Source organism: Montipora capricornis, chromosome 1 (genome assembly GCF_036669925.1).
Source record: "Montipora capricornis isolate CH-2021 chromosome 1, ASM3666992v2, whole genome shotgun sequence".
Classification (NCBI taxonomy): Eukaryota; Metazoa; Cnidaria; class Anthozoa; order Scleractinia; family Acroporidae; genus Montipora; species Montipora capricornis.
Window position 1 is genome coordinate 32,824,677 of NC_090883.1, and position 22,500 is coordinate 32,847,176.

The 22,500-nt window shown below is 37.6% G+C and overlaps 3 protein-coding genes across 3 annotated transcripts in view; 2 read left to right on the top strand and 1 right to left on the bottom strand.

The window, feature by feature from the left end:
- Positions 1–8,334, top strand: part of LOC138039062 (PAT complex subunit CCDC47-like) — a 19,178-nt gene extending 10,844 nt beyond the window's left edge. Inside the window, exons 9-16 of the mRNA XM_068885230.1 lie at positions 748–849; positions 1,146–1,253; positions 2,199–2,287; positions 3,184–3,245; positions 4,212–4,324; positions 5,839–5,916; positions 6,213–6,302; positions 7,913–8,334. Coding sequence (XP_068741331.1) covers positions 748–849; positions 1,146–1,253; positions 2,199–2,287; positions 3,184–3,245; positions 4,212–4,324; positions 5,839–5,916; positions 6,213–6,302; positions 7,913–7,984 — 714 coding nt within the window. The 3' untranslated portion in view covers positions 7,985–8,334. The remainder of the gene's footprint in view (positions 1–747; positions 850–1,145; positions 1,254–2,198; positions 2,288–3,183; positions 3,246–4,211; positions 4,325–5,838; positions 5,917–6,212; positions 6,303–7,912) is intronic.
- A 1,013-nt stretch (positions 8,335–9,347) lies between these two features.
- LOC138039069 (uncharacterized) lies at positions 9,348–16,344 on the bottom strand. The gene is made up of 4 exons (XM_068885241.1): positions 16,198–16,344; positions 12,218–12,291; positions 11,922–11,993; positions 9,348–10,572 (listed from the first exon to the last, which is right to left on the bottom strand). Exons 1-4 carry the CDS (start codon positions 16,243–16,245, stop codon positions 10,221–10,223), a joined length of 546 nt encoding a protein of 181 aa, XP_068741342.1. The 5' UTR covers positions 16,246–16,344; the 3' UTR covers positions 9,348–10,220.
- A 41-nt stretch (positions 16,345–16,385) lies between these two features.
- Positions 16,386–22,500, top strand: part of LOC138039055 (SWI/SNF-related matrix-associated actin-dependent regulator of chromatin subfamily D member 1-like) — a 26,409-nt gene continuing 20,294 nt past the window's right edge. The window contains exons 1-3 of the mRNA XM_068885219.1: positions 16,386–16,538; positions 18,806–18,966; positions 20,675–20,711. Coding sequence (XP_068741320.1) covers positions 16,386–16,538; positions 18,806–18,966; positions 20,675–20,711 — 351 coding nt within the window. The remainder of the gene's footprint in view (positions 16,539–18,805; positions 18,967–20,674; positions 20,712–22,500) is intronic.

Genomic DNA, 22,500 nt, shown 5'->3' on the forward strand with positions numbered 1-22,500 from the left:
TTGTCAGTTTCTTTTTAAGTGGTTTGTTAACTACCTCTGTGTGATTATGATCTACAGCAAAAAACAGGCATCATGTAATATTATTATTTTTGTGGTTAAGAGCTCTAAGTTCCATTCCTGTACCTTTTACAAAATGGTTCTTGGTTTCTTGTGTGAGTTTAATAGATGATGTACCTGTATGTGGGGAATAGTATAAGTGATAGGCAAAATTATTTTCTTCTGGAGCATCTCAGCAGACCAGAATACTAAATCCTCGAGTCTGAATGGCTAATAGCCTTTTCATAATTGGTTCAGCATTTTGCGGTTTGGACCAAGGTCTGAAATTTTTCTGTGCCATTCATGGCAAATTGAAGTTGTCACTAAACGCTTACCGGTATGAAAAGACAACAGTTACTGGTAAACGACTTCCAGAGATGACAAATATGTAAGGAAAATAATTTAATTCTGATCAAAAAGGATCAGACAATAGTGTACTCAGTAGAAGTGATGTTACTATCCATAAGAACAAACCTCCAATGACAGCTTTCAAACAAAATTCATAGAAAGAACAAAAATATTATGTTACGAGAAACCATGTCCTTGGGCTTAAGTAGGGCCTTCAGCTTTGGGCGATAGTCAAGACCTAAGGGCAGAGGCACCTTTTTTTCCCATATCGACCTCCCTTCTGGTAAATAACATAATAATTACAGTACATGTAGTATTTCTGACAACTTGCTCAACGAAGTTAACATATTATTTTTCTCTCAGACAGTGACAGTGCACATGACAGAAGAAGAAATGGACAACTTTGTTTTTGCTGTTTTGCCAAAAAAGACAGCTACAAAAATGCAGAAAGAGCTCCCAGATTTGGTAAATCCATCTTTTATGACTGGTAGAAGAATTACATGTATTTTAGTACTGTTCATGTTGTGGTATAAGAGAAATCAGAATGGTGTTAGCCATGATGATAGTGATGATGATGATGATGGTGACGGCGATGACATTAATGATGATGACGACGTTGATGTTGATGATGACGATGACCGTAATGATGATGATGGCCTTAAAGGGGTTTTTTTTGTACAGGTGTCAAGGTTGAAGATGCTTTTTCCCTCTAAGGAATTTTTTTAAACGACAAATTTTCATTTTTGGCCTTTTTTTTTCAGACATTCTTCTGCCCTGATAAGCGCAGTGGTGTCAAATATGATCTTCCTGCTTCTTATGTCATATTAAGTGAGTCACACGAGGTAGCTTGTGCCATCTTATCCCAACAGGTATCTTTAAAATAAAATACAATTTTGTACCTGCACAAAACAGAAACTGTGATATATTTTTTAGCTTGTTTAATTTATTGTACAGGTTTCCTTTTTGAGACTCGCTCACACAGAAAATTTTTTTAAATTATGTTACAGTGTAATGTCATTGGTGCAATTTCAGTCCTTAAAGTGGTACTATGATCAAAAAATCGCCTCTTCAAATTTTGAAAGTGTGTTTGCTTAACACCTGACTGGCAAAATTTTGAGCTTTGTTTTTTATCCAAAGGCTGTTTACTTTGAGTGTAAGTTTTCGATTTCATGGTCAGCCATTACTCACTTTCAAAACTGACCGTCTGGACCTCAGAGGGTTGGATCTAGGGAAGTGATGGGATTTGCTCAATAGCTTAAAATTTCAGCGTGTAAACGAAGTTTATTATTCATGCAAACACGAGTCTAAAAATCTGAAAGCCCAAAACTCCCATGCTACATATTAATTCAGTCACGTACAAACACATTGCATTCTTTATAAACTGGTGAGTCTTTGACATCATTTTCTCCTTGATCCAGCTCTCTCAAGATTTTAAAGTTAGTAATGGTGGACCATAGACCATTTTACGGATATGGCAGCCATTTTGAAATCTATTGTTTGAAATAGCTATTATGGGATTCCAAGGGGGCAAATTAGTATGCATTTGCCCCCTTAGAATCCCATAATAGCTACAATGTATTTGAAACAATGGATTTTAAAATGGCCGCCGTATCCGTAAAATGGTCTATTAAGTAGGAAAATTCCAGTTAAGATAAACACATCTTTTTTTAAATTAAGGATTAAACTTGGGTCACTTTGTGTTTACATGTAGTTAACATAGTCTTGAAATCCAAATGAAAAAAAATAAAAGATTTGATTTTTTTATCATAGTACTTTAATTAACAGTAGTGTAATTGCTATCTTCTGTTTTCCAGATCACTAGGGCTATTTCAGGCAATGAAGAAATATTTGACTCCTTAATATTTTCTGACCAATACATTGGACCTAAACAACCAGATGATGAGTAAGTTTTATGGCTTTTCCAAATTTGGCTTTGTCAGAAATGAGAGAACAACTAGGAAGGAATATAAAAATTAAGGTTGTGTTGTATTGGGATCAACCGTGTTAGGTTAGTTGGACTTTTTGGTGTTCTGTTGGGAAAAAAACCATTCTTGGTTGGTTTGGTTGATCAACTTTTTAATTAATTAAACTGGCATCAACCTAGCTTGAAACGGTTGAAAATGCATGGGCAGTGACTGTTTTTGTTTACAATCTGGCTTTTTAAAGTTGGTCCCGAGCTCCAGCAATGTTGTTTTCCCTCAACTTGTCATTACACCGAGAAGTCTGGTAAGGAATATTCCCAGAAGTTACTGGGTTTAAACTGAAAATCGTTTGAAAAGTGATTTATTGGGAAACCTCAACCGCTTACTTAAACGGTTGCAGTTGAAATGTTGATCCCAATAGGACACAACCTAAATTTATTGATTTAAAACATTTGGCACTTTTTTGTGAACGCATCACCAAAATTTAATAGTATTTTAGAGTTATTCTTCAAATATGCATACTTGACTCTTGGAAAAATCACTGTTATCAAACCCAAGAGATATGCATTGTGAACATCCAGTTATTAATTTTACTCACTTACGTCACAATCTACGATGTAAGTGACTGCATCTTGATGTCCTATTATTTAGTAGCACATAACCTTGTGATCTGTGATGTAATTGACTACATTGTGAAACAAAGATCATTTTTATGCCTTAGTATCTATTGATTCTACTTAAAATTTTAGAAGGTGGTTTATTATTTTTAATGTTGACATTAATTACAACCTTCCTGGACAGTAGTCTGGCTAGAATGAGTATTTTTTTCTTACAAACATTAAAATAATATATACTGTATACATAATTTTTTTTTCAGCGAACAAGCAGGCAATGGAAAGCCAATAAAGCCTAAAAAAGTGTTAATATTTAACTTCATTGGTAAGTAGAAAGGGACTGGTTAATACAGACTTCAAGAGTGTAGTAATTGTATACTCTTATGCATGGTTGGCTTCTAGCATTTTGCACTTTGTTTGGATGTTTGTATTTTTCAGGGCCATGTTTTCAAACAAGATTTACAGATGAGATGTAGTGGCAGTCTCATTTCAGTCTTAAAATCCCATTTAGAAAACAGTCCTAAGAAAATATGTGCGCTGATTGGTTAAAAATCGTGTTTCTATAACTAGATGGAGACACAGAACTAGCACGAGCTGTTGACGTAGTGATGGCGCGAGCAAAGAGAATTTACATTTTGATAATTTAGAGTTAACAAGTTGTTTTCCTTTTTCTCATTGCATTGTTTTCTAAAAGACTCGTGAAAGTCTGGGAGAAGTCGAAAAAGCTGTGGAAAGACTCGCCTGTGGCTTGTGTTCCTACAGCATTTCTCGTTCTCCCAAACTTTCACTTTTGTTTCTATAACTCGATAGAAACACGGTACATGTTTTCCATTTTTTAATTATTGAATGACCTTAGGCTTATTTGTGTAGAAGGAGGTTCATTCCTTTTAGTTTCTGAAAAAAGGCGTGGGAGGGGAATCTGAGGTTGAGAAAATTGGAATGTGATTTCCTTTCTGCTTGCATATACCTGATAATACCCACCCAGTCACCAGTAATTTCTCAGGTTAATTATTTAAAGCAATAATGACTATTATTATTGAAATGTGGGTAGTTGCTAAGAAGACTGAAAAAATCTAGTCCTGAACAGGGTTTCCCAAAAAAATTAATAGCATGAGTCTTTAGCTGTTGACCATGGGGAAGCATTTTTTTTTTGCAAAGCAAACCTGCAGTAGACCAAAAAAGCAAGGCCAAACCATGAAACAACTTCAACTACTGAAGGGTGCATTTGGTAGAACTTTACCTTGGCAAGCAGGTGTTAGATAGAAGTTTTTACCAACGTCTTTCTTTTTAGTACCATCTAAAGGAACAAGCACTAAGTCTGCAGACATGGTGAAACTTGAGCCCATGATGAAACTAGTTATTCAATGTATTGACAGGGTTAGACGCTTCAAGCTGGGCAAAGAGGTTTGTACACTGTAGGGGATTGTTAAATGTACGTTTTTTGTCTGCTGTACCTTATGTGGTCAAGGAATGCATCAGCAATGAAGCGAGCTGAAAGCATTTCTGCAGCTCTGAGAAAAAATGGCAGACAAAAGCAGTCTTGGACTGGAATTGACCGAGGCAGAAATCGATACTTTAGTCGACACGGGGGAGTTGTTGATCCCGGAGTTTATAATGCTCGCCTCATTATAATTATTAAATTTTTTACCTCGGATAATGCATTTCTCATGCTCTGATTGGTTCACTCAATCACGGTTACCAGCTCATATACCTTAGTTTGACCTCATATGGTAAATGATTGCGCTAAGCATTGCTAAGGTAAAAGTTCTCTCGCCGGAAAGCAAAAGCAAAAGAAAAAAACCTTTTTGTGAAAAGTTTGGATCAATTTGGACCTTTAGAAGTACCTGAAAAGGTAAGAAATGTTTTTGTGACTTGCCTGTGTCTGTCTGACCACAACATCACATCATTTCCATCAAGTTTTTTCGATTTCGCTTGTATTTCATACTTTCTACACTTTTGGAGTTTAAAGATGTTAAAAAATAATTATTCCATTCACGCTTGTTGGTTATGAGACTGGTTATAGCCAACTCGGTGCTTGGAACTTTGCTCTGTCTTAATGATAGTTCACCTGTCTGGTGAAGCTCAAATAAACTAAACTAAACTAAACAGATGTCAATCAGAGCCGAATCATGTGATTGAGCAAGCCAATTACACTGCAACAAATTTGCCTAATGTTTTGTCCTCCTGGATTGTACATGGACTGTGTAGCAGCTGCAAGAGGCTCGTTTACATGTAATCTTGTGTTTTCAGCCTGACCTTTCTGAATTCTGATCTTGCAATTTGGTCCCTAAGACTGTAAGATTTGTAAAGACCAGTTTGTAACCGAGGCCATTCACTGGGAAATGCAAGTCACAACAATGGATTAGCTTTAACTTGTTACTGAACTAAAACATTGGCGTAAAATTGTGTAACCCATTGACACCCCAAATGCCTAGGAGGGCCCCCGGCTGACAAGTTAAATTGCCGGGCGTTAGACAGAGTAAAATCTGTTAAGTCTGACTCACTCCCATGGGTCAACTGGTCAAGCAAGTCACCAGACATAGAAAGGCAGAATGAAAGCAATCTTGTACAGTAGTTGCTTCCGACTCTCAAGTTAAGACTGCTCTACAGGTCTGTCTGGTTCCAAGTCAATTCACAAGTAAATTATTAGGGGCAATTTCTGATAAGCAATTTTGATACATATGTCGTGGTTCAAAATTTTCTTGGTTTAAAATTTGAGACTTGAGAGTCGGAAGCAACTACCAGTGCAATTTTGATTTTCTTTGTCTAACATTCATTATCATAATCTGAAATAAAGGAAAATCAAAACTGAACTGGTTTAAAAAATTTGAACCACAACACATACATCAATACACATATTGTGTAAATTAATGCAGGAATTTTTTGTGGAATTTAAACACTTTTGTTTTGATTTGAAGGCAAAGGCAAAAGCTGAAAAAAACCGACGGGAACTTGAAGAAAACTTACTGAAACAGTCACATGCCCAAAGGCAAGAGGTATGATGAAACAACAATTTTTTTTCGTGAACAAAAATTAATACAATGGTTTACTACCTAGAAACTTCTCCTTTTTAAAAGATTCATTATCAATGGCACCTGGGACATAAAATTTCAAGGCTTACAATGTACTTGACAAAGGCCAACTGTCACTGGGTGCAGGAAATGTTCTCTCCTCTGATCAGATGAAATTTATGTTGTGTAATATTTTTAAGGCAACCAGTATCCTCAGTACTGGAAAGATACAGTATCTGAAGTTTATTGAAAACCATGTTCTATAATTATTTTTGCATAAGGCTGCACAACAAAGACGCGAGGATAAGATACGAGCCGAGAAAGAACGCATCATGCAGGAGGATGACCCAGACAGACAGCGAAGGCTTGAGGTTAGTGCAATGATGCTTAATTTAAGTACATGCAAATAAAAGGAACAGAATTTTTGCACTTAGGCTAGGAAAAGATGATACGGCCATTTTCTGCTTGTGTGAAGCTTGAAAGGCAAATTGTTGGGAGTTTTTTTAATTCTATTAGAGGGGATGTAGTTTTCGAGTGGATGTACATACTAGAGGGTGTTAACCTGTTGACTACTGAACCGTGCCATGCGGCATTAAACAGTAAAATATATTTGGGACGGTGCCCACTAATTCAAAGGTATTTTTACACGGTTTACTGAATATGTGGGAAAAGTAGATCTTAACAATAATTGTCATTGAAATCCAAAAAGAAAATGGGGGTAACCACACTTTTTTTGAAGATAATGACTGTCATTAATCAACAATATTTGTAAAAAGCTTTAAAATACAAAGCAATGTATGGCATTCTTTTCCAAATTGAAGCTTAATTATCTCTGAAAAATGCGTGGTTACCCCAAATTTTCTTTTTGGATACCAAGAGCACTTGCTAAATTATAAGCTCTGCTTTCTCTGCATAGTTTTGAACCATGCGAAAATATCCCTGTTTTAATAAGCGCAACCCGTAGATGCACAGAATGTATGCACGATAACAATAACGTAGGCACCGTCCTTAAGTCTCAATCCTGGCGGTCAATGGGTTAATATTATTATCTCAAACAGTAACAATACAATAAATTTATGCATAATATGCATTGAGGTTTCTATCAAAGAAAGGTCACTGGCAATCTCACTTCCACCTAAAGACTTGATCACAAGTGGTAAAGGTCAAGCATGTTGTAATCAAAGGGCCATAAAACTGGGGCCTAGTGAATCAATTAATAAGGTCGCCTTCAAATGGAAGTTAACACTACAGACTTGAATTGGGTTCATGAACACTTGGCACAGTGAAGTCACTTGATTCCAGATCTGCATACATGCACTATTAACACCAGATTTTAGGGTCTTCACACACACACACTAAACAAAACTACTGCAGTCTTGTTGGACAAAGGCAGAACAGTTTTGTCCCAATTGTACCCTGTTACATCTCAGTTACGTTGCTATGGGAAACCGACCTGTGCAGTAGGACTAAGGGTCCGATTACATGACCAGTTTCAGCCCGGACTGTAATTTTGCTGCAATTACATGTGAATTTCAGTCCACGTGCAAAATGCAAATTTGTGTGGAAAAATTTACTGAAATGAAAAAACACAATCAATGCGTATGCTCCCGTTCCTTTTTCAACCTTTTTCAACCCATGGACTTTTTGCTGATTTTTCAGCCGGTTTGGCCTGGTTGAAAATCCTAGCCTGGTTGAGGATGAATCTTTTCCATGTAATCGCCACTTTCATTTCAAGATTTCTTTCAGAACACTAACCGGGCTGAAATTCGCCATGTAATCAGGCCCTAACAGTGGCAAAATCCAAACAAGACATCATTTTGACAATGATGAGAAATCAGAATTTTGAGACATTACTCATACCTATTTATACTGTAACTCCTAATGATTCCAAGCATTAAGCTCAATGATGAAATAGGATCTTTTAAGGAAGTTTTTGCTGCAGTTTGCTGTGATTACATGAGAAGAAACATTTTTCTTTTAGGAGAAAGAACACAAGAAAGAAATGAAGAAAAGAAATCCATTCAAAGTCAAACAAGTCAAGGCTCGTGGCTAAGTGGTTATAGAGAACAAAATTTAAGGCTTGCTTTCATTTCAACTTTTCATCTGGCTCCACAGCAATTTTTGAATACTAGCAATAAGTAAGATTATAATTATCTGACTTATAATAATTTATGAGCAAGACCTTCAGGGGCCATGTGACAACCATGAATTATAAGATTACTGACCGGTTTTTGGACCCTGAAAGTTTTATTTTTTATCTTTTGCGTGGTCAAGGTTAAGGCACTTTCATTGTTACATTGCAGACTGCTTGTAACCTGCAGATTTCTGTTTCTGTTTCCATTTTCATCACTTTTCACTTCAGGTTGTTACTTTTGAATCCACATTAATAAAACTCTAACTACTGTTTCGTTTACTGTATCTTCCCTTAAATCTTTCCTTTTTAAAATCACACAGTCACTTAAAGAGTCAGTGGTGTAAAAGTGTGACATATATAGGAACATATTAAAGGCCCACATTTGCCCAAAATTCATTGCAGCCATTAAGGGGTTTGTTTTTGTTTTCAAGTGATGGCTTGTCCAAATGCGTGATCTGATTGACTGAATGCACTCAGGCGAATCATGTGGGAAACAACAGGTCACCTATTTGGGTAATCTTGTGTTACACAAATTCAATCACAGTGTGCAATGACTTCTTGGTGGTTGTGGGCCTTTAATTTATCCAGTCAGGTAAGTCCAGGTAGGCATAAGAGAATAAGGGTAATTTAGTCTACTCATAGCCTGCGAACGCAGACGTATTTCCGGCGGTCGTTTCTCTCTCCCGAAAAGTAACTTTTTGGGGGGAGAGAAACGACCGACAGAAATACGTCTGCGTTCGCAGGCTAGTCTACTCATAACGTTCTAAATAGTTATATGTGCTGAGTATATGGATGTACAACTAAAAACAACTTTAGGCTATAGCAAGCAAGCAAGCTGGCTGTTTGTTAAAAGTGGGGGAGTAGGGTGGCCCCTTGAAATCACCCCCACCCCATGAAGAGCCTACTCCCAGGTTATCAACGCTGTGACTTGTTAATTTTTTTCATCCTGCATGTGCCAAAAATAACAATTTATCATTGGGCAGTTAAGCAAAGAGGTTTTTGAGGAACGGAAGGCAACTAGAATTGAGGTGTTTTTCCTAGTAGTTTGAATCAACGCTACTACAATAATAATTAATACTGTATTGCAAAGTGTGTTTACCTGATTAGAAAGTATTTAATGAAAATTTGGGTGAAGCACTTGCCCAGGAATAGCAAGTGTTCCCTTACAGTTTCCGTTTGTTGCACAAAAAAACCATTTGCCCATGAAAAGTCTTAAGGAGCAAAAGAAGTATGGAATGAAAATATTTTGAGAACATAGACTTAAAAATAAGCTGAAGAAAGCTGCTGGTAAGCTTACTTTATTGAATAACCTTGTTTCTCTATAAAAATTATACAGTGATGACTAAGAATACTTGCCACGGTCTTCTCTAAAGCCTATAACGACTATAATAAACTTTTTTTACAGTCTTGCACAATTAAGACATCTACAAAAAAAGCGCCTTGTTTAAGCCTTTCATGTGAAATGACTACGTCAAAGAATTTAATGTAAGGCTGGATGCTAAAAGAGAATCAAATCTTCTGTTAATTTCTCTTTGCCTGCAAATGCCAGTAAGAGAATATAATATATCAAAGATGCACAGCAACTGTAAATGGTGATCAGAACTTCAAAAACGAAAAATGTTTCAATTCTGTAAATAAAAAAAATTAATTCTTTGCTTGTAACAGCAGAACTAAGGTCCAAAGTTGCTATAATTCTGAGCGGTGCAGTTTATAATATGGTGACCCTTTGGGAGATTAGTGGATTTGTTTAGCATTTGGGTAAACTTAAGTGAGGTAGCACTGTGTTTGCAAAGTCTTGAAAAGCTTTTCAATTTGTCTTCACTGACTTGGAAATACTCCCAGTCAAACATATTGGGTTCTTGTTCATCAACCAATTTCTGGAAAGTGAGATTTGACATGCCTGTTATGTTATTATGACAGTTTGAGTGCTAGAAAAATCAATTTTGGTCCATAGCAAAATGGTTGCAGTTTTCTGTATGAACTTTTTATTGTAAAATAGTCCTGTGCATCTTTTTGTATTCCCAGCAGGGTGAAAGAACAATTATAGCTCTAATTAGCATGAGACAAGCAAAACCTGAAGTATTCTGGGACTTGTAGTCAAATGCTGTCATCATGCAAATGTTCTATTCTAGCCTTGTTTGAGTGTTTTTTTAATTCATTGAATAGTGGTTGTGGTAGAAGTTGTTCCATGCTTTACAATGCTTGTGTAGGGCGGAGGTGGTGTCTGATACTTTTGCACTTGGCCAAATAAAGGAGGTGGATAAGCGGCATATGGCACTCTTGTACCACCAGGAATAACAGCAACAGGTCCTCCTTGTGGGTACATAGGTTGTGGTGCAGTCACCCTTATGACATTCACCCGTCCATCTGCGATAATGGCCGGACCTCCTTGGGTAACTTGCATGGCACTCCTTTGTACACCTGAAATACGACGACCTGGAAGATATCGATGACGATAGTACCACCAGGCCAGGAAAACACCAAAACCAAACACCACCAGGATAAACCTAACAGAGTCAACAAAATTAGTTATGTTATCCCAAGATATAATAACATGTATTTATTTTTTTGGAAGCATCTCAGCTTGGCGGAATCCTGAATCCTAAATCTGATAAGCTAATAGCGTGCTCATAACTGGTCCAGCCTTTTACATAACATGCCACAGTCCAAAAAACTTCTGTGCTAATCACAGCAAATTAATGACTCCAAAACGAGAGAGAGGTGCATCCCATAACAATCAAGTGAAGGTCATAAAGAGCTACGTGTTATCTGGAAATTTTGGAATTAAGTTACTGCAATGAAGAACAACAGCAATATTTCCCATGTAACAAACCAGAGAAAGGCTCTCCCAAAAACAAGGGGAGCTGGTGAAACTAGAACCACGTCTGGGAAGTATTGTGCCTTAATTTCAGCCAAGCAAACATTATTTAATATAAAATGATCAAAATTAAACGACTGCATTGCAAAGTGCTCATTGACAAGGACACACACATGTATCACACTGATAAAATCAATGGAGGGAGAGAAAGAAGTAGTCTGTCCTCCAGGATCTCAGATAGTGGAGATGAGGGAATGAAAACAACAACCATCCATTTATTTGCCAAATTAGAAAACGTTTTCTACAACAGAGCATTTTAATTTGATCAGGCAAAAAACCATTCGGAATAGTTATAAACTAAACGAGCTGAGTAGTTTCAATAAATTATTGCTTGCATTTTCTGGGTTGTAACACACACACACAAACTAATAGAACAGACAAGAGGATAAATAATGAAATTAAAAAATGTAACTAGTAATCTAAGGGAAAACGAGTGCCAGGGCCAGGCCCTGCTTGATTTTCTTCGCTTGTTCCCATTCCCTCGCTTCCACTATCTTGAGAGCCTGGAAGACAGGCTAAGAGGGAAGAGGGCTAAGTGCTAATAAACTGAGCCAAAAATGCCACCACTTGGGAGACGTTTGCTCATTGTGCTAAAAAGACATGAGCACATGGGATCATGATTCAAGTAGTGTGCATAGGTGGTGGGCAGCTATTTTATTGCAGGATTATTCAACCATGCCAGGTTAAGTTGTTGGTTAGCTAGTCCGTTTTGTTTTTTTGCGGCTTTGCCACTTCGGAGCAACTTGCAATCGTGGCCAAAACACAATAGAGAAACCATCAATTTACTCACCCGTGTTTAAATCCCACAGTAAAATAATTAGCCCACCAGCTACGCAGGCTGTAATTCATGTGGATATGTAATAGCTGCACACCAAAAAGCATGAAAAACTGTTTGTTGTTGTTAACTTCATTAAATTGTATTCAACTGCATCTATTACATAGTTTCTTATAAAAACAATAAGTAAACCAAATCCTCACCAGAGATACCATCTTGCATAAGCATAAGTACAGCAACGGTGATAACTACAGCAGTATTCAGTCATTGAACACCTTTATATGAGAAAAAGGAAAATAACACATGGTAATTGACATCTTCATACATGTGTGTCTTGGGATAACAATATCAACTTTTATACTCTAGGTTATCGTATGAAAATGGAGCTAAATTAAGGATTGAATCAAGAATGTGTTTCAGAATTATCAATTGTGTAATTTTATGCCATTTTTTTTCTGAGAGCACAAACTTTTTTATAGACTTCGTGAAAGTTTCTTACCTGTAAGAGCTAACCACAGATCCGTGAGAGGAGTAGCTGTATGTAGTGTAGGTGCATATTTTATCTCCATAGGACTGAAAAATAGAAGCAGAACCACTTAATAGATAACTTTGTAATAGTATCAGAACATCCACAACTTCCAAGCTGTTAGTTAAGAGTAACAGATTTCGGAATGATTTCCGTACAGGTCCCTACTTCATTATGCATGCAGAATAAATTAATTATTCATTCGCGCTATTGTTTTGTAGAACAATACGTATACCCAAGAGAACCGAATATATACATGGGTAATTTGTACTTACGGGATGAATAAAAACGGATCTCATTTTTTCTCTCCCTCCCTCTCTCTCTTCTTTCCCTTCATCGCCCACACCGTTACTCGTTTTTGTCCCAGCTTTCCCTTTCTATCCCTTCGTCTTGTTCTTATTTCCAGGTCCCGCTCGGCTTTTTCTGCCATTTTATCCCATGATATGTCACTCGCAGCTTCCCTTGAACTCCGACCCACTGTAAACCCCTGGATTACTTGTCCCTGTTCTTTACCACTGAACTAACGTGTCAAGTTGCTAATTCAAACCTTGAAAATGATATTTATTTTGAATTCTGGCTGACTATTTACATAACAATGATACGTAATTATAAACACGTGCCGCGCCGTGCACCTTCAATCGAACTTACAGTTGTAGGTTACCGTTAAGAGATCCCTGATTTACTACTCTTTAAACAACCCATCCCTTTAATAATGCTAACCGTAACCCTAATCACGACTAAAGGCACTGTGTAGGCTTAAGGTGAGTCCCTGTGATAGTTTTAGGTTTTCCAGTATTGCTGTGAACTGTGACCTGCTGTTCCTTCATGCCCCGTGGAAGAGTATACCGAGCTTAAAGTCTGATTGGTGCATCTTTCATGGGAAACTTTCATGCACGAGTTCATTGCAATTAAAATCGTTTCATATTTCCCTTCTTTTGAAGCAAACTTGTGTCTTCGTAATAATCGAGATGGCTACCGAAGTAAAAGGATCACAGCAATGGGAGATTTGATCATTTGGAAATTGTCCCTGCTTTATAGCCTTTCCAGAGTTGTGCATAGAGTGGTGCAAAGAAAATAATTTACTTTCGTCTTCTGTGTCCAAAACCTGTGTGAAAACGCAGTCAGTTGGCAAAGACAAAGTGCCGCATCGGGAGATGGACCTGTTTTGCGATGCTCAAGAAGAAACTGCAATGGATAGCCTTCAATCCGCCAGAACACATATTAATTTTCTGAACGTAAACTTTCCTTGAAAAAATATTAGCCCTAGCTACCTGTGGCCGGAAAGTTTACAACTGCCTACAAGACAAGGGCTAACATCATCTCACTGCAGTTAACCATCGCCTAAACTTCGTCGACCCAGACAAACGAGCCCACAGCAGGGCATTGAAAAGACATGATGGGGAGTGAAACGAAGTATGCCTCGTAGGGGAACATCCATGGATCTCTACCAAAGCTTCCAAAGCTATTTACTTGGAAGTATCATTGAGCATATTGCCGATCTCTACAAAGAGCGATAAATCGCAAATCCCTCTAAATGCACCGTTCGTGATCCTAAATACAGGAAAGGAAGAAAATATACACTTTGCAGTGTCTCGGCGAATTTTTAAGCAGACAGGAAGAACAATTTCACGATAAAAAGAGCAGGTAGCCATTACATTTCTTGTGACAGTACTTTTATTTGGTTTGTTTGTTATGTTTGCGAATCTGAACCCTATTACGATTGCTTGAAACTCCACTTGTTGCGCTTATTCTAAAACTGAAAAATGGGTAAAATTGCAGGAAAAATGCCGAAATTGCAGCCGAAAAACTGTTCGATTTTCCGTATTTCAGACAGAAGTTCGACCGACTTTTTTTAAGTCCATATAGAGAAAAAAACCTCTAAAAAGCGCCACAGTCCCAAAGGACGTCTATCACGGTTATCGCTATTGTTTTCTTGAAACAAAGGAGTGTATGCATAATGAAGTAGGGACCTGTGCGGAAATCTTGCCCAGATTTCTTCACCAATGTCAATAATTACGATTGAAAATGATATGAAAGTTTAAAAAGTGGACAGTTCAGTGTGAACATCACTTCATGCGCTAGACGACGCGGTAGTCAATTGCTTACTTTACACCTTTTGCTGTCCATTATTAGACTTATTAACCGCAAAGGGATATTTATTCAAGCGGAAAAAGCATTGTCACTAGTTAGAGCGAACAGGCTTACATTAACACGCATGGAGTTTCAAGATTGCGATATAGCGTTCATTAACCTATTTAGTATAGAATTTGATAATGATGAATATGTTTGTGCTGGTTCGAACTTTCATTAGCATCTTTGTGCAATCAATATAAAACAAATTCACACATTCAATAACGTTTTTGTACATTCATTAGGGCACAAAAAATATAATCAGGAAAGAACTGTACCGGAATTTATCCTTGAATTTCTTCCCTATCTTCGACAATGTGAAAATACGTTAATGAACGCTCCGTCGCGCTCTTGAAATTGTACGTATTTCCCTGCTAGCTTCTCTTTTCATTTGCGTTCGCTGTGCTGATAAGTGCAGGAAAAGAGACCTCCTTTTCCTGTACTAGTCAGCCCAGCGAATCAAAAAGACAAGACACCTCTGCTAAGAGGAAAGGTACGTTTCACCCCCAAATACAGAATATAGCTAAGCATTGATTTTGTTAAATAATCTTTTTTGAAAAAGTTATGGGTATTTCAGTATCGTTTATGTCTTTAAAAAGAACATTTTTCAAAATAAGAAGAAAACCATGCTTGGCTGGATGCAAAAACAAATACAAATTATCAAACCATCGATTAAATACTCAAATTGCGTAACACGGAGACAAATTTGGAGTTTTCCTTTATTGGTCACGTGACCATGGGCGTGGTATGATGACGTCATATTTAGGGTCATAGGTTTACAAAAGTTGGAAACTGACCAAAATAATGTCAAATTCTCTCAAATTACTTAACCATTGCATCCTTAGCAACGCACCCCAAAAAATACGTCAGTGGGCCCTTCATGACAATGCTTTTCCGCTTGACTGAATACCCCTTTGCGGTTAATGAACAGCAAAAGGAGAGTACTGCAAAAAAAAAAATCTAGCTAGAGACGTTTCTTGTCTACCCCCTTGATAAACCACAGAAAGACTACTAACGCTAAACAAACATTTCTCTCATTATTTTCCCATTTTTCCCTTAGGGGGAAAGGAGATCTTTAATTTCTGTAAATTTCAAATTTGCCTAGTGCACAACATTCGCTTGTATAAGTCGATTTGTTTGCGACATCAACAAATCATAGCAAATATACTTACAAGAAAACCTCGGATCTTTTTTTCCGGATCAAACTTTATTCCTCATTTTCATAACAGAAATATGGATTTTTCCAAGTGTCCTTATTTAAAAAAGTCCCTTTAAACGCCACGCAAATTTGAATTATCCGCTCTGAGCATTTTACTTTTCCTCCGTACACTTAGCTAGTAGAAACGCATGAAATGGAACCCAAGTTTGTTCGATGCTGCTTCATCCACTAGTTCTTCATTTCCAGCCACTTTAACAAACACATGTACTTTAGTTTTAAGTGAATGAAGTATTCTTGAGGGCCAACGCAATAATATAAGCTTAATGTGAACTACTTTTAATTTCCGAGTACCGAATATCCAAATCGCAAAAAAAAAAAACATGCATCGACACAACGTATTTAATAAAAGCAAACAAATATCCTTCCACTCGTTTCTAGCATAATTGAGATAAAAGAAGTTCAAAGCATGAGAAATGAAATGATAACAATCCTTACGCCTGTGGAGATTGATTTAAATACGACAAAACCAGGATGTTGACAGCGGGTATAGCCACATCTAAAAGCTAATTGATACTTTATCTGACAGAGCTCTCTGCAGAAAAACACCTTATCACTGTCAAATAATTTGAAGCTGCGATTTGCCTGAAACCCCGATAAAACTTACCTCTTTCAAAAGGTACAAAAACGTAAAACAAGCCACAATAATCTTCATTGTGCCGCGTCAAAATTAGTACATTTGTTCGCGAACAAAACAGATGCTTTCTCTTTACTTCCTTCGCGGAAGAAGACCAGCTCAATTTGTCGAAAACATTCCGAGATTTACCGAACATATACCGAGTATTAATATATTCTATGTGGCGCATTGCATCGTGGGACAATTTTTTCCCATTCAATATGGCGACTCGCTTTCCAGCGTCGGCCTCCATGCAGAAAATGGCGAATAATCCTCAGCAAGCGTCTATGTTCCAGCGTTCTCAGTTTCAACAGCCAGGGTATGGAATGGTGGTAAGTCTGTAGCTTTTTGATAGCCTTGTTTTGCGCTTTTTTCCCGTGGTCTTGTAGCAAACTCGACTTTAGTAAGCTTGGCACGCGGCCGCGGAAAACTGTGTAAGACCTTTTATTAATTATCGAGTTTACTGTGAAAAGTTTGGAGCCGTGTTGGATTATGTTTGACTTGATATTTGACAAGGAGGAGGAGCGAGGATGGCACAGTCGGTCAGTCCTTGGTGCAAGAGGTCCTGAGTTCCATTCCCGGATCTCACATCCTCACATCCTTGTTTCGACTTCTTTCCGTTCTGTGTAGCTTAAGGTGGCTGGAACCAGTTTCACCACTTTTAGAGACCTTCTTGTTAGATGGGTTATAACTACTATACTATATCACGTAACAGCAATGTCAAGGTACCACGTCAAACACCAATTATTGCTTAACAAAATGCGCTCACAATTTTGACGTAATGGGTTACCATGGCAACATGAAAGGTCTTCAAAAACACCCTATATTTCGTCTTTACTTACTTATATCTTAAAAATGAACTCGGTGACCCCCATTTTTTATTGTAGAATAGTAATAAGCATCTTGAGATAGAACTATCAGCAAAGTTAAAAAAAATTCTTGGGAGCCAATTCAGAGCTACCTTAATTTTTCGAAAATTTAAGGTAGCTCTTAATTGGCTCCCAAGAATTTTTTTTAACTTTGCAGATAGTCCTATGTCAAATTGCTAATTACTATTCTACAATAAAAAATGGGGGTCACCGAGTTCATTTTTAAGATATAAGCAAGTAAAGACGAAATATAGGGTGTTTTTGGAGAGCTTTCATGTTGCCATGGTAACCTATTACGTCTAAATAGTGAGCGCATTTTGTTAAGTAACAATTGGCATTTGATATGGTACCATAACATTTCTTTTACGTGATACATTTTTGTAGTGACAACCCTTCTAATAAAAAGGTCATTGGAAGTAGTGAAACTGGTTCCAGCCACCTTAAGTAGCTTTAAATACCCGTAAAACGGAGCACTGATGGCGAGGGGGGAGTAAAATGAGCGCACCATCGACCTCAGGTTTGTCAGTTGAATTACTGTTACGAGTTATCGACGTTAAATATGGTTGCTTTACTTATACTTTTACTTTTACTTTTACAAGGGATGATGTTACATATTGATTTCGCTCAACTTGGGGTTTAGACCGTTCTATTCGAAATGGTGCGATCATAATTTCCTCTATTTGTACGACGACAAATCACAAATTTGCGTGTTGTTAAAGAAAAGAGTGAGGACAATGAGCGAGCAGGCCTAGCTGCGTAGCAAGTGTTCCCGCTCGACAGAAGAGCTTCGAAACGATTTGCCACGTGAAAGTTGGGGCAAGAGACTGAGTCTCTTGCCCCAACTTTCGCGCGGCCAGTTTGCGGAAAATCATTTCGAAGCTCTTTTGTCGAACGGGTTGCAGTTCATGTAGCTCACAGGGTTTTACCTAAGAGTAAATTCATCCAGTTGAAGGTTCTTTGAGGTGGTTTGCACTCTGAGCATCAAAAGAACCTGGTAACAAGGTTGTTCCCAGTGTCTTGCAACACCCAACATGCATAACAGTACTCAAAACAACGCTTTTATTTCATTTTCCAGAATTGATAAATTCTAGTGATAATCCTGTAGACAGGTAGATATTCAATTTTTTTGTTAACAAATCGAATGACTTTTAAACTTAGTAGAGAATAATTTGCGATCGTGATGGTCACTTTGATCGTCTTGGACTACAGACAATTTACGTCAAAAAGTGTCCCCCAAATGCTGCTCTTTAAGTAAAGATTAACTGGCACTGCATTTACCCAAAGCTAAAAATAATGCTAACCTTTACCCTTACCTTATTGTTGAAAATAGGTAGCAAATGCTTAGACTTAAAGGGATACTTTGGACGTGCATCTAATTAGGATCAAACCTGGACATAAGCTAGTAAGAGCAAGGGTGGCACAGTCGGTTAGTGCGTGGCCTTGGTGCATAAGGTCCCGAGTTCAATCCCCGGATCTCACATCCTTGTTTCGACTTCTTTCCTTTCAGTGTAGCCCACGTAGCTTTAAATACCCTTGAAACAGAGCACTGATGGAAAGAGGGGGGGAAAATGAGCGCATCGTCAGCTTCCTGGGAGAGTACTCTCTAGAGAGTAAAGGAACTTCCGATGTTAAATAACGTGTACCTTTACCTTTACCTAAGGGAAGCAACTGAGCCTGCTTCTTAGGATATCAATTTTTTGACTACTATTTTTATTATTCTTTCATTGTAGCGTTCAGGCAGCACTTCCAGTACCCCCATGACTATGCGAGTGCAGGGAACATCAGGTGTACATCCCTATGGGCCTAGCGTTCCCAGAGCAGGACTGGTACCTGGTGCTGCTGCAGCCTTGGAACAAGCGAGACGAAGGCAGGATGCTAAGAACAGAAGAAGGTTTGTTTGACACAAAAACAACAGAGCTGCTCAATAAGCATCTCCAAATTTGCTGAACTCCTGTCTAAAACACGATCAGGGATGGGATTACAGGGTTGGTGTATACCTGACCTTTCAAGGGAGGTGGTTGTGCAAACTTTTTGCTCATTGTCTTTCGCTGATGTTCCTCTTGAAATGTAGACTAATAATAATAATAATAATAAAGTATTTTTTTGGTGACCTTATTGGTATTTGTGAGCTAACCACATACCGTATTTACCCGTGTATAAGTCGACCTTTTATGGCCTCAAAAGAAGCTCCAAAAATCGCCCTCGACTTATACACGGGTCAAAGATTTAGAGCAAAGTTCCAGCTAAATAATTCATTCAAAATTAACATAATGTTGTCTTTTGCATAACGAACACAGCACTTGGAAAAGGAAAAGGCTGGCTGTTCATGTGGCGACAAAAGACTTCAAAAGGATTGTAAGCAATCCCAATTGAAATGAAAAAGGATTTGTCCAACTCTAAATGTTGAAGATACTTACTAGCACAAATATGAAATAGATGTACTGGAAATTATTTTGGGTTACCAAAGGCAGAAAGTTCAAAAAAGCACTTCTGTTTCTTCATATAAAACATGATTGTTCAACTGCTTAGTAACCTGGCACAATATCTCATGTTTGCGTGCACGCATCATCACTCGCGTTTCCTGAAAATGCTGGTTGGTAAATGATTGTTTTTTGTTCTGTATACAAACCTGGCTGATTTAAATGCTTTTGCAAACTTCTTAGTGTTTGGTTTATGATTTTTTTTTGTCATGTGAGATTATTATAAATCAAGGACCAATTAAACCTTACACATTTCGCATCGTTTTTGAAGTCATTTTCAAAGATTGACTCCAGCTTCTGTGATGTTGTGCTTATCCTCTAAAGCCCTTTATCCCTAAACAACGAAACAGGTTAGTTTGAAGTTTACATGTTTGATTTTCTGAGAACTTTTTCGAAACTCTAGGACAAAATGGCAGCATATACAACTGCTGAACCACAAAATTATTAAGCGCTCGAGGCCCTGATTTTTTTGTGTATCCACAGTTCCAAAAATCGAAGAATACAATTAGATTAGTATCCCATGAAAATTTAACAAAGAAATTGAGAAATTGCCTTTTTTGCCATCAAAAATGGGGGGTCCACTTATACACGGGATAGACTTATACACGGGTAAATACGGTAAGTCTTAATTTCATTCTCACTGCTACTGGAAGCCCTTTTTTGTCACAGCACAGAATATCTCAACGGCCTTTATTTGTGTACTCAGAATTAGTGTGAAATGTTGTTGTCTTTAGTTTCTCTCACGCCAATGGTGTAAGTACTTGGGTCACCTCGTTATGATTAAAATGTCCTTTGTTGCTACGTTTTGGATCTTGTCACTTCTCTGCCTCTTTGAAGGCCTCTTTAATGTACATTAATAATAATAATAGTGTCTAGCTAATCGACGTCACCGAATACAGCAACAATACAGCTACATGTAAACAAGGTTAAACCGGAAAGCATACATTGTATGATGATTTCATTATTTGCATGAGCTGTATTTATGATGGAGAATGGAAACCTTTAAACGAATTTGATTGTGAACATACATTGAACATGTTGTTATTTTATTAAGCATTTTAGTGTTATTGTAGATGATGATTTATTTAGTTTAAATCATTGCTGTTCTTTCTCCTTTAGGAAGAAAAAAATGGCAGATAAGATCTTGCCTCAAAGGGTAAGTTTACAAAATTGTAGAATTAAAAAAGTGTTCTTTAGATCAGTTTAGGTCAATCTATAGCAGTTTTTCCCTGACAAATGATTGGGTTACATTTTCTAATTAACTTATCGAATGTGGTTCACCGGTGGCTCCGTTGGTTGTCACGCGGGAGGTCGTGAGTTCAACTCCGGCCGGACCAACACTCAGGGTCTTTAAATAACTGAGGAGAAAGTGCTGCCTTTGTAATTACATCTGCAAATGGTTAAACTCTCTAGTCTTCTCGGATAAGGACGATAAGCCGGAGATCCCGTCTCACAACCCTTGTTCATTAACTCTTTGGGACGTTAAAGATCCCACACACTATTCAAAAAGAGTATGGGACAGTGTTCTCGGTGTTGTGGTCTGACCTTTGTATTACAGAGGGCCATGTGTTTAGAAAACTCTTTACTGGGTTAATCATGTATTACCCTCTCAAAATAAAGAACATTGTATTTGTATTTGTATTGTTGTCTATACTTTCATGTTGTGGACTCACGAGGCACAGACAAATATCATTCTCCATAAGAGTACAGACAACGCTGAGCCAAATTTGATTTATTTTTTACCACAATATTCAACGTCAAACAAAATACCCCCCGTAATTTATTTCAGAGCGTGACCAGGATGGTGACGCAAATAGAGACCAAGCGTTGTCTATAACTTCTTGCAATGTGATTGGCTTATTTCCCAAAATGAGCATTTTTGATTGGCTATACAATTGTGTGACACTTTGACACGAGTATAAAGTGAGCAGGTTTGTCTAGACTCTTATTGAAAACAGCGGATTAGCCAATCAGATCGCGAGATTACAAGCAATCTTGGTAAAAAGAAACTTTGGTGCTGCCTGGGTGAGGAGTAACGCACATTTAAAAAACTTGTGTTTTACCAAGTGAGTTAAGGAAATTAACCCATTGCCTCCGAAGAGTGAGACTTTACTTTAGAGTTTACTCACCAATGGGAGCCACTTTACATGTACATGTAGGAGTCAATGGGTTAATTACTCTAAGATAAATTTGTGAGCCGGTATTTCAAGCGGTAGCCCTTGGCCAGAGCAAATGTTAGTTTTTCGTTAGTCCTTGGAACATGTCAAGATCATAAATGCATGTTTGAGAAATAATAGATTACAAATGCATAATAATATTAGCACACATTGAGATCCCACTCATTGGCCGAATTTATACTAGAGACGAATTATCTGTCAGAGACGAATTATCCGTCTAAATATAAACTCGGTACGAATTCATCTGTTAGCACGTCTTGAAGACGTGCTAACAGACGGATAAATCGTCTTAGATGGATGATCTGTCTCTAAATTTATATCTAGACAGAAACATAGACGGTTTTTTGATGAAGTTTCCACGAGAGGGACTGGTTTCTATATTTTCGCAAGGTTTCCTGGGATGCCTACCGGTATTTCAACACCAAAACACCTGTCATGTAACATACGTAACATGTAACGTATCTGTAGACAAAATACTTGTCAAAATTCGTCTTCGGATTTATACTTAGACAAATTATTTGTCTGATGGATTATCCATCTAGACGGATAATTTGTCTCTAGATAGTATAAATTCGGCCATTTTCAGAAACAATTCACACAAAGTGTAATTACATGTAGATGTGCACCCAATTTTGACATACAACACTTTTTAAGTGTAAGCCTTTGCTACCTATTTCCAACCATGAGGTAAATGGAACTTAGGTTAGCGTTTAATGTTGGCTTAGGGTAAATTCAGCTGTTTATCCTTACTCGAGGAGCAGCATTAAT

Coding starts and splice junctions, on each gene's coding strand:
- LOC138039069 (XM_068885241.1), bottom strand. CDS start 16,245: ATGAAGATTATTGTGGCTTGTTTTACGTTTTTGTACCTTTTGAAAGAG. Junction 11,994..12,217: donor TCTGTGGTTAGCTCTTACAG/GTAAGAAACTTT, acceptor TCTCATATAAAG/GTGTTCAATGACTGAATACT. Junction 10,573..11,921: donor TATGCAAGATGGTATCTCTG/GTGAGGATTTGG, acceptor TGACTCTGTTAG/GTTTATCCTGGTGGTGTTTG.